Genomic DNA, 14587 nt, shown 5'->3' on the forward strand with positions numbered 1-14587 from the left:
CCCCGCGTCCCCGCCAACACCGCCCAGCAGGCCGCCAAGCTCTTCGGCCTGGAGCCCGGGCGGCCGCCCCTCCCCGCCGCCACTGACCACAAGTGGAAGCCCTTTGAGCTGGGCAACTTTGCCACCACGCAGATGGCTGTGCTGGCCGCGCAGCACCACCAGGCCAGCCGCGCCGAGGAGGAGGCCGCTGCGGCTGCCTCGGCTGCGTCGGCTGCCTCCAAGAAGGCATACCTGGACCCTGGGGGCGCGCTGCCCCGCGCGGGGGCTTGCGGGCGGCCCGGCGCGGACATGCATCCCGCGGCCCACGGGCCTGGCGAGGCCTCGGCCATGCAGAGCCTCATCAAGTACAGTGGCAGCTTCCCCCGCGAGGCCGTGGCCGTGCGCCCTGGCGGCTGCGGCAAGAAGAGTCCCTTCGGAGGTCTGGGCACCATGAAACCCGAGCCAACCCCGACCACCAGTGGAGCCCCACGCGCTCAGGGTCGCCTCCAGCACCCCGGAGGCCCCGCAGCAGGCGGCGGTAGGCAGCTGAAGCGGGACCCGGAGAGGCCCGAGAGCGCCAAGGCCTTTGGACGTGAGGGCTCCGGTTCGCAGGGTGAAGCCGAGGTTCGGCACCCACCTGTGGGCATCGCAGTGGCGGTGGCTCGGCAGAAGGACAGTGGAGGGAGTGGTCGGCTAGGGCCTGGTCTGGGAGACCAGGAGCGTTCTTTGTCCATGAGCAACATCAAAGGTAGGACCTGGCTCTACCCCTCCCCTCTTTTGCGTTTTTAAAAATTTATTTTTTGTTGTTGAAAATATACACAGCAGAACGTAGAACAATTCAACAATTTCTCCATTTACAGTTCAGGGATACTGATTACATCTTTCAAGCTGTGCAGCCAGTCTCACCCTTCTTTTCCAAATTGTTTATCCCCACCTTAACATAAACTCAGTGCTCCTATCTAAACTTGGAGTTGCTGTTGTCAGTTCGATCCCATATAGATCGATCTTAAAAGAGCAGAATGCTCAAGGCAGGCATTCTTTGCTAATTAAGCTAAACTATTGTTTGATTTTAAGATTTTAGGGAATATTTTAGGTTTAAGATTTAAAGATTATGTCAGGGCAATAGGTTTGGGGGGGTTCATCCAGCCTCAGTGGCTCCAGAAAGTTTGGATTGCATAAGGACTTGGAATTCTGTTCTGCAGTTTCCTCCTTTTGATCAGGATTCTTCTGTATAATCTTTGATCAAAATTTTCAGTAATGGTAGCTGAGCACTATTCAGTTCTCCTCTTTGCTTTCGGTTTGTACCCGTCTTCTGGTCCCCACCCTTGCCTCTTTCTTGTCCCCCCTGTTCTCCTGTCTCCCCAGTTCCATTTGTCCTCTGTCCTACTTGTGGGCTGCTGGTGCTATTTAAAGATTATTGCTTTTTCCAGTATGCACATAGGAAATGTAGAAAATAAATACAGAAAAGGAGAAAGAAATGAAAGGAACAGACTATTTTCCCAAAGCCCTGAACGCTGTCGTATCTTTCCCGAAACTCATTTTCCTGTGCCATTTGCCTCTACTTTCACAGCTCATGGCATGCACGTACAGTCTCGGGCCTGTGTTTTTCATGTCTTAGAGTGTAAGTTGTCTCCCCTCACTATTGTGAACTGTTTATAAGCATCACTTCTTTATAGCCTTTAATATTGTGTCGAGAGCATGTCCCATTGTTGAGCTAACCATTCCCCCTGGTGGGCATTTTGGTTTTCCCTTCTCTGATGTTTTGTGTTTATAATGTCGCGTTGAATATTTTTATGCATTGCGCTTTTCTGGTATTTTGAGTCATTTTCTAAGAATAGGTTCCTAGGAATAGACTAGCATTGAGCCTGAGAATTTTAAATTCTTGAGGAGGGAACTATGTCTTATATAATTAAGGGTGGCCCAGTGGTTAAGAGCTACAGCTGCTGACCAGAAGATCAGCTGTTCCAATCCACCAGCCACTTCTTGGAAATTCTATGGGGCAGTTCTACTCTGTTCTATAGGGTCGCTATGAGTCGGAATCGACTCAACGGCAATGGGTTTGGTATTTTTTTTGTATCCCTGGTACATAGTAGGTATTTGATGAGTGAGTGAGTGAGTGTTTGAGTTTGAGAGGAGCATAAACAAGGGTTCCAGTATTCTTTTTTTTGGGTCGGGCGTCAGTATTCTTCCAGGGGGCAGTGGTGGTTCTGTGGTAGAATTCTCCCGTTCCATTTGGAAGACCTGGGTTTGATTCCCAGCCAGTGCATCTCATGCACAGCCACCACCTGTCTGTCAGTGGAGGCTTGCATGTTGCTGTGATGTTGAACAGGTTTCATCAGTGCTTCTAGACTAAGACAGACTAGGAAGAAAGACCTGGCAATCTACTTCTGAAAATAAGTCAGTAAAAACTCTACAGATCACAATGGTCTGATCCCGTTGTGTGTGGGATCACCATAATTCGGGAGCTAACCTTGATGGCAGCTAACAGTAACGACAATGCTCTTATGGATCCTGATATACAGTATGTAAGTGCCTTCTTATGTAGTTAGCGATTTTACATGCCGATTAGCTGGGTCACAGTCCTTGTATCAGTTCAGACTCCTCAGAATCATTTTAATATTAAAAAAACAAAAAACAGTTGCTCATTTGGTAGGTACGAATGGCGTATTTATTGAATTGCTAGTAAGGGCGAATGTTTTGCAGGATGTGGCTGGCTGTGTTTCCTCTGTCCCTTGCACATAAGCTGTCGGATCTCTCCTGGGATTTTGGAGCGCCTGTATTTGTGGCATTTTTGTTGGAGCTGGGGGCGTGGTCGGCTTGCAGTTTGGGGACCCAGGCCGGCCCCTCTGCCCAGGCCATGTTCGGTTTGCTGTTGGGTTGGTGGGCATTCTTGGGGTACTGTTCGTGGAAGGCTGAGTTCTGGGTTCTCTGTGCTCAGAGGATGTCTTAACAGTCTCTCCGTGTTTCTTCTCCTGCGCCCAGCCCCCAGTTTGCCTCTTTGGCCATGAGTTCTGGCCTGGTCCCCATCTGGGCCCCTGTCACTGGTCCCTTTCCCTGAACCTCCCAGGCCTTAACCTCCTGCAGGCTGCATTGGTTTCTCCAGGTACAAGTCACCTGGGTTCCTGTCCCTCCCTTGGTCTGCTCCCCCTGTGCCCCCCGAGCTGACTCCTGAGCGTCATCCTTCTTCCCCCATGATCACTGCTCTGTCCCATCACAGTTGCCTCTTAGGCCTTCTGTCACCCCCTTTCCAGCTGAGCCTGGCGAAGTACTCAAAGCCTCTCCACTGGCCCCTGATGCTGCACAGGGTCTTTCTAATACCCTTCCCTGCTGCCCTGCCCATAGCTCACTGCCTACCGGTGTCCCCACTTCTGGGCCTGGGCTCCAGGGGCTGGGCCACGTCCCATTTGTGACGTTTCACACCCACCTTGTGCCTGGCAGTCCCCTGAGATGCACTTTGCTCGAACTGTGTCCTCCCCCCACCCTTCCTACTCCTGCCGATTGATGTCCTCTTCTCCCTTAATGCCCAGTCTTCTGCGTTTCTCAGGAGCTGCCATTGATACCGTCTCCAGCTGTGCTCTGGATACTCCTGTGTCCTGGCCTCCGGATCTTTGGATTTGGAGCCGGGAAGTGGGGGCCATTTGTTTTAGAATTCTCTTCATCCAGCATGGGTGGATTGGAGTGAGGGAGACTTAGCAAGTGTTTGTTGAATGACTGAAGGAGCCCGTTGCTCTGTGCAGGGCCCCGGAGCCAGGGAGGCCCTGTGCCCTCTGACCTGGGGGCTTACGTGAGGGTCTCCTCATGCTAAGATCGAAGGATTGGCAACAACCCTTGGCTTTGAGAGGAGGCTGGGTGGTGGGCAGACCCCTCCTAATAGCACAGGGGCCTGGAGCAGTGGATTCCTCTGAGAGGCAACACGGAGGTCTCACAGGGTCCCATCCATGGGTGCACGTTCATAGCTGCAGTGGCATGTATGGGTGATGCAGTGTGGCCCCCCTGTTGGGGACTCATGGCCCCCAGGGCCCATTCTGGAGCCCAGCATACCTACCTGTGCTGAGGGACCCTATGTCCCTGGGGTCATGAGTGTGTGTGTGTAAGAGAGAGAAAGAGAGAGAGAAAGGAATGTGATGGAGAGATTTGACGATGAGATATTCGGGAACTTGTCTGAAGCTGACTTTCTCTGTTGGTGCTGATGGTTGAGATGTAGGTAGGTAGGTGGCTGGATTCTTTCTCTTTTAAAAAGAAATTCCCATAAAAGTGGTGGTTTTTCTCCAAGCAGCTCCAGCCCCCATGCTGAACGCCATCTGTGTGTGTGTGTGTGTGTGTGTGTGTGTGTGCGTGTGTGCTGGGGGGATTACCCCAGCCGAGTGGACGGTTGTCCACCCCCTGAGTCTCCAGGGGTCTCTCTTCCCCTGTCTATCCTGTCAATCACTCTCTTTTTAAGAAATTTTATTCTAGTACAACATATATAACAAAACTTGCCAGTTTAACCGTTTTTAAGTGTGTAGTTCAGTGAGGTTAATTACATTTACAACATTATGCAACCATCATCCCTGTCTATTTCTAAAACTTTTTCGTCACCTCAAACAGAAACTCAGCACCCCTTAAGCAATAACTCCGCATTCCCTCTCCTCAGCCCCTGATAACCATCAGCCTACTTTCTATCTCTATGCATTTCCCTACGCTAGATATTCACGTAAGGGGGATCCGACCGTATTTGTCCTTTTGTGTCTGGCTTATTTCACTCAGCATCTGTTATCAAGGTTCATCCATGTCGTAGAGGTATCAGAACTTCATTTCTTTTTATGGCAGAATAACCTTCCATTGTATGGATGGACCACATTTTGTTTATCCATCATCTGTTGATGGATGCTTGGGTTGTGTTCACCTTTTGGCTGTTGTGAGTAATGCTGCAATGAGCATTGGTGTACAAGTGTCTGCTTGAGTCCCTGCTTTCAAGTCTTCCTTGCTTTTTAAAGGGAACTCTCTGCCTCTGTCATGAGTTCAGATCCTGGCTTACCCTTTCCCCTTGCAGCTACGTGACTTTGAACCAGAGGCTTAAGCTCTCTGGGCCTGAGTCTTCCACCTTTAAAACCGGTTGCCATCGAGTCGATTCTGGCTCATGGTGCTCACATGTGCATCAGAGTAGAACTGTACTCCATAGGGTTTTCGGTGGCTGATTTTTGGGAAGTAAATCACCAGGCCTTTCTTCTGGGTAAATTTGAATCTCCAACCTTTTGGTGAGCAGCCGAGCTTGTTAACTGCTTTGCATCACCCAGGGACTCTGGTTTTCACTTTTACTATTTGGCGGTAACTGGGACCCCTTAATAGTGTGATGTCAGGCTGGCTGACAGGCACGTAGTAGGTGCTTAATGAACAACCCTGTCTTTCTTGTGCTCATGTAGAAGGCATTAGGGTCTTAGGACTCAACCATGTGTGTGAGGCCTGGGTCCTTCTTCCGATGAAATGCCAGTGTGGACTCCCGCAGGGTCTGTGTCTGGTTTTAGAGGGGTCTTGGGCCCTGGCATGATCTCAGGATGGGCCATTATCTACACTTGTGGGGCCCCAGTCATTGGTGTCCCTGTCTGAGAAGCTCACCCATCACAGTAACTGTTGCCATGTAGCTGCATCCTGCATGTGCAGACACCATCCTGAGGACTCTGTTGTGATATGGACCAGCTGTCATATCCTCCCCACAGCCCTGCTGACTAGGAACTGTCATTCTCCTAACTTGACAGATGGGGAAACCGAGCCTACGGAGGCGAAATGACTTGCCCAAGGTCACACAACTGGAGAGGCGGAGTTGAGCTGGACCACCAAGCTAGGGCCCATCTCTCTCCTCCTTCCCTTTGCCTGTCCCCTCTGTGGTGGAGGCAAGTTGGGGACCAGATCCGGGGAGGAGGGGCTGGGAGGGGTGTCCCCCACCCCTACCATCAAATAGGGCGGGTGCCTACGCAGTGGTGTTGGGAGGGGTGGGCCACCCGGCCACTGCCTCAGGCCTCCAGATGAGCACTGAGCAGGTGGTGAGATGCTTGGGATGGGGTTGCTGTGGCAACCAGGCCTCAACCTGAGCCTCGAGCTTAATGGCCAGGATGTGGAGTGTGTGACACAAGCCGGCTGTCACCCCAGGGACAGTGGTGGCTTGTGCTGGGGGATGTCCCACCCTGGGGGCGTCCTAGTGGGGCGGGGGCTGCCAGGTAGTTGTGTAGACAGATACTGATAATGATGCTGCTAGAAAGGGCCCCCATGTCCCTAGAACTCGCCCTGTGAAGGCGCTCTTGAGGGGGGCCCCTGCAGGGGTCGGGAAGACAGCCCCAGCCACAGCACCTGCTTGTTAGTTGTGGGTCCTGGGTAGGTGTGGCTCGGTTTCCCCGTGAGGAATAGGCCCTGCAGGTGGTGACAATGGAGTGAATGAAGGCATATGCGGAGTGGAGGACAGTGCCAGCCACGTAAGTGCCGTGGTCTGTGTTGCTCATGCCAGGGTGGGGCGGGGGTGACCCAGGGTCAGGGCGTGTGTCTCTGGAACCTCAGGGCGCCGACCTTCTGCCTTGCACACCTGCCTCCCAGAGGAGCTGGGTTCTCCACCGGGCAGGGGGCTGGAACTTTAGGGGACCTCCCCTGGTCCCCAGCTGTCTTAGTTATGCAGTGCTGCTATAACAGAAAAACCACAAGTGGGTGGCTCTAACGAACAGAAATTTATTTTCTCACAGTTTAGAAGGCTAGAAGTCCAAATTCAGGGTACCGGCTCTAGGGGAAGGCTCTCTCTCTCTCTGTTCGCTCTGGGGAAGGGTCCTTGTCTCAGCTTCTCTAGCTGGCCGTCCTTGGAGGTCCTGGGTGGCATCTGTCATCTTCAGATAGTGTCTGTCTTCCCCGTGTCTGCTTTTTTCTGTGCGTGATCTGCTCTTATATCTCAAAAGTGAATAGTTGAAGACGCTCTCAACACTGATGTGATGTCATTAACCTAAGAAAGAGAACTCTATTCCCAAACGGGATCACGTCCATAGGGCTAGGATTTACAGCACGTATTTTTTTGGGGACACCATTTAATCCATAACACCAGCCTAGACTGCAAGTCAGGCCAGAAAGGCGATGGTACCTCTGGTTCCTTCGTCCACGGTGGCCGGAGCAGTCAATTCTAGTCACACCCCTGCTTAGAGCTTCTGCTGGCTTCCCCCTTCACCTTGAGTAAACTCTGAAACACACTCTGTCTCATTTCCCGAAAGGCCCTATGATTCCCACCCCCACCCCCTCAGCCCACCCCCCTTTTGTGGTCTCATCTCGTGGACCCTCTCTGGCTTATTCTCTAGTCGCAATGGCCTCCTTGCTGTTCCTAAGCATGCTCCTGCTCCAGGCCCTTTGCACCTGCTGGTTCCTCTGCGTAGCTCACTCTTCCTCTAGATTTCCACATGAATCCATTCATCCATCCATCCGTTTGTCCTGCCCGTGTTTGTTGCCCCACCACCTGTGGCAGGCACTATGTGTGTGTGTGTGGGAGGGGGCAGGCAGCCACAAATGGAACAGATGTGGCCCCTGCCCAGAGCAGTGCACAGTCTGATGGAGGAGACAGACGATGAACAACTAAAAAGCAAAGTCACTGCTTTGTGGTCAGTGCTGTGAGGGAGCCTGAGAGAGGAGAGCTGGTCAGAGAGGGCCTCCCGGAGGAGGTGGCATTTGAGCTGGGCTCTGGTGGGGGAGGGGAGTGGGCCAGGGAGGGACATTCTGGGTAGGGGAGCAGTGTGTCTGTGGCCCTGAGGTGGCGGCGGGGGGGGCACATGTGAGTGCAGAGAGCCAGGGAGAGGGGCTGGGGCACTCTGAAGAGGCGGCATGGGCTCTGCAGAGGGGCGAGTGTGAGCAGCGTCAGGGGGACCTGGAGGTGCTGAGTGCCGAGGGTAGAGCCCGAGCCCAGATGAGAGCAAGGTGAGACAGAGGACGGGGTGGGTTCTCCTGGAGACCAACGGAATTTGGAGGGAGAGGCCTGGGTCTCTAGGGTGGTGGGGTGCTTCACCATGGAGACCCCTGCAGTGTGCCACGTGCAAACAGATTTCTGGTCCCCAGTGGTGGGTGAGGACCCAGAGGTGAAGCCCTGAGGCTTTGGGTGGTGCCAGCCAGGGGAGCCGAGGGGCGTCCAGTCCGGTGAGAACAGAGAGCTTGGAGCTGTGCTCCGAGTGTCTGCCCCTTCCGGGGGCTCCAGGAGCATCCTGCCCAGAGCCTGTCCCAGGCTCCAGGGTGACCCAGTGGGCATGTGGGTGGCCTAGCCATAGGGCAGGTGTGACACTGACCTGGCCCTCCTCCTTGGGTGGCTGAACCTTGAGGTGTGGGCCTAGGAGGCCATCTGCCTCTTGAGAGCGGGGCTGAGCACACACCCTGCGATTCCCCAGCAGATGCTGCAGATCCCGAGGTGACCCTCCATGCCCTGTCCTGCATGGGCCTTGGTTTCCTCATGAGCAGTGCCCCTTCTGGTCCTGGGGACTTGGGGTCCTCCTCGAAGTGGGTGGGATGGAGGAGGCTACTCAGGACCCACTGTGAGACAGCAGTGTGTCAAAGTAGAACTGTACTACGTAGGGTTTTCAATGGCTGATTTTTCAGAAGTGGATCACCAGGCCTTTCTTCCGAGGTGCCTCTGGGTAGACGCTAGCCAGCAATCACATGTTGTGCTGACTGTGATTGACAGGGGGTGGCATTGCTATTCCACTGTCCGGACAGAGCTTCACGCTTGAATAGATACAGAGTGCCTCTATCAGGGAGCCCGTGGGTGGTGCAGTCAGTGAACATGCTTGGCTGCTAACCAAAAGGTTTGGAGGTTCGAGTCCACCCAGAGGGGTCTTAGAAGAAAGTCCTGTTGATCTTCAAAAACTCAGCCAGTGGAAACCCCATGGAGCACAGTTCTACTCTGACACAGATAGGGGGTGCCATGAGTCAGAGTTGACAGCACCAGTCCCGGGAGCTGATGAACAGTTTTTCCTTGAGGAAAAGTCACTGCCACGTGTCCGTGCAGCCTCTATTGCCATCCCCTGCTGGTTCCTGTGTCCTTGCTGTCCAGGGGCTGTCACCATGGGTACCGGTTTACTGGGCATACCAGGACCAGGGGCCATGGCAGGGCTTGGTGCCTGGTGGCAGGGACAAGGAGGGACGTGGAGGGATGGTGGTAGGGTACTCCTACTCCCTCATCCACCCCCCATCCTCCTCCTTTAGTAACTGGCTATATGCCATGCGTGGGTCTTGCCGGCCCGCCTTCTCTGCTCATGTGTGGGTGTGTAGGGTCAGGAGCCCCCAGAATTTGCAGCTGGACTGGCCGCGGTGGGGGTGACCTGTACCCATCTGTACAGTGGGCACCGGGTTGTTGTGACAGTTGAGAGGAGGTGCTTAGGGTTAAGTGCCCAACTTGGGGATGTGCAGGGTTGGGCAAGCTGGGGCACCTATTGCCCGGGGCCATGTCCAGCCCCCTAAGTGGAGAATGTACTTTTGTTTTGTTTTTTTTTTATCTTGACTTCTACAAAGTTAACCATGTGTATCTCTACTGGCTCGAGTGGCACCTCAGCCTGGCAGCTGATCCCCTGATGGGTCTAGCTGTGGTTCAGAATGTCACCGCTTTTTTGGGTTGTGGCTTCCCCTTCCGTCTCCGTCCTCCTCCCAAAACTCCAACTTTAGAACCCGCCTTCCTGTCATTAAAATAATACCTGTGAGACAAACTGCCCCCCCCCAGTTTATTATTGTGTACTTTACAGTTGTTGTTGTAATGCTGATACCTGTAGGTTTAAAGAAGGAGCCCTGGTGGCAAAAACAGTTAAGCGCTCGGCTGCTAGTTGCTAAAGGGTTGGCGGTTCGAACCCACCCAGTGGCTCCTCGGGAGAAAGGGCCCACCGTCTGCTGTCGTAAAGATTACAGCCTAGGAAACTCTATGGGGCATTTGTACACTGTCACTTGGAGTAGCTACAAGTCGGTATCAACTTGTCAGCACCTAACAACAACGTGGGCTTCATGATCACGGCCACAGTCCCTGTCCTGTTACAGAGATGGCCTGTTTGAAGTGTGACAGAGGGATGTTCCCTGGCACAGGGGATGCTGGGCTGGCTTTGAGGGTCATGGGCAGCTGGCAGGTGAATGCAGAGGATAGTATCTTAGGACACTGCAGGGTGAGGGGCTATGAGGATGTTGTGGGGGGGGTGGGAGCTGAGGGGAGAGGCCAGCAGGAGGGCTGGGTTGCAGAGGTTGGAGTGGACGGGCAGGCGGGCGTCAAGGTGGGCGTCGGTCTCATTGGCTGGGGGCTTATGCCCTGTCTGGTCCCTGCTCAGGGCACGGGCGAGCAGAGGAGGGCTGTGCGGACGAGCGTGGCCGGCACCGGGAGGAGCGGCTGCTGGATGGGCGGCTGGACCGAGACCAGGAGAAGCTGCTCAGGTGAGGCTTGTGGGGGAGGGCAGCTCTGCTGGGTCTGGGAGGCCCACCCTGTGGGGCCCTTACGTCTTTTCTGAGCCTTAACAGTCTTATCTGTACAATGGGTACAAGACAGTGCAGCGTCGGGGCCTGTGCTGTCCTGACAGTTGAGAGGAGGAGTTTAGGGTGCCCAGCTCAGGGCAGGCCCAGAGCAGTCGCTTGGTGAACAGGGCACGGTGTTGGGAGAGGTTGTCTCTGCCCCGACTGTGCTGGATGTCAAGGCCTCAGTAGTCAGTGGATGAAGTCACTGCTACATAGCCCATCCACGCCCTTCTTTTTGGGGAGACTTTCCTGCCCTGCACCTGGGTGGGTGGGCCACGGTCATGCTGGGGCGGGTCATGCTGGGGCCGGTGGGGACGCTGGGCACTGGTGACCAAGCCTTGGGGCAGGAGGAGGCCTGGACACCTCCTTCTACTGGTCCTTGGGGCCACACCCCTGTCCCCACCCATGCCTTGGGACCACTGGCTGGTTGGTGGCTAATGCCTCTGTACCCTTTTCCAGAGAAAGCAAGGAGCTGGCAGACTTGGCCCGCCTACACCCCACCAGCTGTGCGGCCAACGGTTTGAACCCCAACCTCATGGTGACTGGGGGCCCGGCATTGTCAGGCTCCAGCCGATGGTCTGCCGACCCCACAGCCCACCTGGCCACGCACCCCTGGTTGCCCCGCTCGGGCAGCACGTCCATGTGGCTTGCTGGGCACCCCTATGGTGAGTGGGGGTGGGGCTGAGGGTGGGCAGGCACCCGTATGGTGAGGAGGAGCAGGGGCAGGGCTGGGACTGGGCACCCCTGCAGTGAGTGGGAGTGGGGCTAGAGTAGTTCTAGAGGTGGGGCTGGGTACCTCTGTCTTGAATTGGGGCTGGGGGAGTATTTCTCAAGTGAGTGGGGACTTGGTGTGGTTGGGGGTGGGCCTGGCTGACTGGCTGGGTGAGCATGGCGGCCCCTCCCCTCACCTGGTGGACGAGGGCAGGGTGTGAATGGGGAGAGTTGGTGGAGATCTTCAAGGGTTCTGCGGACTGAGTGTAGCGGTGGAGTTGGTGGGTGGTGGGGAATGTTGAGCAGGTTCTGCTGTTCTCTGGTCGTGGCCCTCCCCCTCACCCCAAGCTTCAGTTCTCTCATTTGGCCCAAGAAGCTAGTTCTAGTACTGGCTTTCTGAGGTCCAGTGCTATGCCTGCTTTAGGGGAGGTGCCTGATGGGGGTAGGCTCTGGTGGCCTGTATGTAGCCCGCCAGCACCCCTGCCCCCTTGGCTCCTTGGATGGGGCCCCGGGAATGTGGGGCAGCGGGGTGGGGTGGCCTCAAAGGTGGTGGGGTTGACCCCAGCACTGACACAGCCTGGATGTCTCTCCTAGGCTTGGGCCCCCCTTCTCTGCACCAGGGCATGACGCCTGCCTTCCCCCCTGGCCTGGGGGGCTCCCTGCCTTCGGCTTACCAGTTTGTCAGGGACCCCCAATCGGGCCAGCTGGTGGTCATTCCCAGCGATCACCTGCCTCACTTTGGTGAGTGGGCACTGGGGGGGGTGGCCTGGGCCTGCGGGGTGGGGTTCTAGAAGGACAGGGATACAGGACAGACTTGGGCTTGGGAAGAACATTTGTCGTCAATGGTTTACACGTGTTTGAAAGCCACTGAGGTCCTTGTTTAGACAATATCTTACCCAGAAACCCCATATGGGAAGCAACACAGAGTGGCCCTGGCTGGGGGGCCTTGACCTCTCCCCCGCTTTGCAAGTCCCCACCCCTTCAAGGGACTCAGTTTGCAGACTGCTGGGTGCGGTGGGAGATTTTGGGGCTGGGAGGCTGGAGAGCTGAGTTCAGGTCCCTGTTGGCCCCAGGACAGATCCCGTGTCAGCCCAGGACAGGCTACCGTCAGCCCAGGACAGGCCCCCCAACAGGCCAAGGATAGCTCCCCCGTCGTCCCCAGGATAGGTCCCCATCATCCACAGGACAGACCCCTGTCAGCACATCTGGCAAAGGATCTCAGATGCCTCCCTGGCCTGTGGACAGGACCACGCTCCCTGGGCCTGGGGGGCAGGTGCAGGTGGCTGATAGAAAAGGCCAGGATTCCTGATCCCCAGGGAGCAGGCCAGGGGCCTGGCTGGAACCCAGCCCACTGCTGTGTGAAATGGGTGGCATAGGCGTCACTGCAGCCTCACAGCGTGTCTCACCCCCAGCGGAGCTGATGGAGCGGGCTGCTGGGCCCCCACTCTGGCCGGCCCTGTACCCACCAAGCCGCAGCCCCCTGCACCATGCCCAGCAGCTACAGCTCTTCTCCCAGCAGCACTTCCTGCGGCAGCAGGAGTTCTTGTACCTGCAGCAACAGGCGGCCCAGGCCCTGGAGCTGCAGAGGAGCGCCCAGCTGGTGGTGAGTGGGGGCAGGGCTGGGAGCACAAGCATTGAGTGCCTGCTGTGTGCGTGGGGCTGTGCAGTGGAGAACCCTCCCTCCTGGGACCCCCTTCGATGGTGAGGCACAACAGTTAACTTGTCCAAACAGTTACAGATTCTGCAGGAGGGGCAGTAAGGGAGGGCTTCCTGGAGGAGGTGGCATTTGAGCAGACATGGTGGAAGTGCACTTCAGGCAGAGGGAACAGAGGTGAAGGAGCCTGGCAGGGAGCAGGGGAGCAGTGGGGACACCGAGATAGGAGAGGCAGCCTTGTACACTGGGGGACTCCCTCTGTTGCCCAAGGCCAGCCTGGCCCTTTCTCTCTACGTGGCCACTCAGCATCGCACGAGGGCCTGGCTGGGCTGCCCAACCTGTGCGGCCTGCTCCCGTTAAGATAGGAGATGTGAGGGGTCCCCTCAGTGTGGCTTCACTCACTAAGGTCCCCAGTCCTCCTGGCTCCTTGGAGGCATTCCGGAATGTCTAATCTATCCTTTTCAGCAGACCCTCAGGAGGCTAGCGGAGGCAGCCCCAGGAGCATATGGTGCTTGGGACCACTGCCCTTGGTACAAATGTTAGATCTGTCTCTCTTGGCTGGGTGCCTTTGGGCAAGTGACTTAACCTCTCTGGGTTTCAAGAGTCCTCATCTGGAGATGCTAATAACTCCTACCTCCCTGGTTTGCTTCAGGAGGTATTGTCACCATGGGAGCACTTAGCCCAGTAGGTGGTTCTCCCCGTGACTGTGGACTGATGCGCCCCAGAGAGCACAGCGGTCCTGGCGTTGATGTTCTGCTCATCACAGCTGGGGCCAGAGCCCCTGCTGCCCCCTGAGGGGTTTTGAGAGCACAGTGTGATAATTCACAGAAATTATTCAGCAGGGAGTGAGTGCCCCCAAGGTCTTGACACTTGAAGGTGTCCAGGAGGGGGCAGTGCCTTCACCGCAAGAGCCTCATACCTCCACCCGCCCCCCTGCCTGGAAGGGTCACCACAGGGCTTCAGGCTCCAGGTGGAGGCCCCGAAAGGCGCCTAGGTCCCCTGACCTCCCTGCAGCTGCCCCCTTCCTGGGCCCCACGGCAGTCCCTTCTGCTGGGGTTCCACACGGAACTTTGCGCTTGTTACACACCCGCCATCCTAGAACGTCCATGTCAGGCCTGGGCGGGCCTGGGTGGTCTGGACCCTGGACCTGGCCTGAGTTTCTCCCTGGGCAGTGGGGCCCTGGGACGGGGCGGCACCCATGGCTCCTGCTGAACTGACACTGTCTACCGGCCCCCTCCCCAGCAGGAGCGGCTGAAGGCCCAGGAGCACCGCGTGGAGATGGAGGAGAAGGTGGGCAGGCGGGGCCTAGAGGCAGCAGGCAAGGCTGGCCTGGCCTCTACAGGCCCCGGGCTGCTGCCTCGGAAGCCCCCCGGCCCTGCAGGCAGCTACAGCAAGACCATGAGCCCACCACCACCCCTGTCTCCTCGTGCTTCCCCTGTGGCTGCCCTGAAGGCCAAGGTCATCCAGAAGCTGGAGGACGTGTCCAAGCCACCCAGCTACGCCTACCCTGCCACGCCCAGCTCCCACCCCAGCAGCCCGCCACCCGCCTCCCCACCGCCTGCCCCCAGCATCACCCGCAAGGAGGAGGCCCCCGAGAACGTCGTCGAGAAGAAGGATTTGGAGCTGGAGAAGGAAGCCCCCAGCCCCTTCCAGGCCTTGTTCTCAGGTGAATGGTGCTGGCCCCTCCTGGGGTGGACTGGGACCCTGGGTCTTCAGCTGCCTCGACTCTGGCCAGCCCAAGCTTTCATCAGCACGGGTTCTGACTGCTGGTGA

General features: G+C 56.4%; 1 protein-coding gene across 1 annotated transcript in view; it reads left to right on the forward strand.

Annotated features, from left to right (window-relative positions):
- The window catches only part of TNRC18 (trinucleotide repeat containing 18), a 119073-nt gene that overhangs the window by 32763 nt on the left and 71723 nt on the right, over positions 1-14587 (forward strand). Inside the window, 6 exon segments of the mRNA XM_004391392.1 lie at positions 28-727; positions 10269-10371; positions 10909-11114; positions 11755-11901; positions 12573-12763; positions 14057-14480. Coding sequence (XP_004391449.1) covers positions 28-727; positions 10269-10371; positions 10909-11114; positions 11755-11901; positions 12573-12763; positions 14057-14480 — 1771 coding nt within the window.

This window comes from Trichechus manatus, unplaced genomic scaffold (assembly GCF_000243295.1).
Source record: "Trichechus manatus latirostris isolate Lorelei unplaced genomic scaffold, TriManLat1.0 scaffold00077, whole genome shotgun sequence".
Classification (NCBI taxonomy): domain Eukaryota; kingdom Metazoa; phylum Chordata; class Mammalia; order Sirenia; family Trichechidae; genus Trichechus; species Trichechus manatus.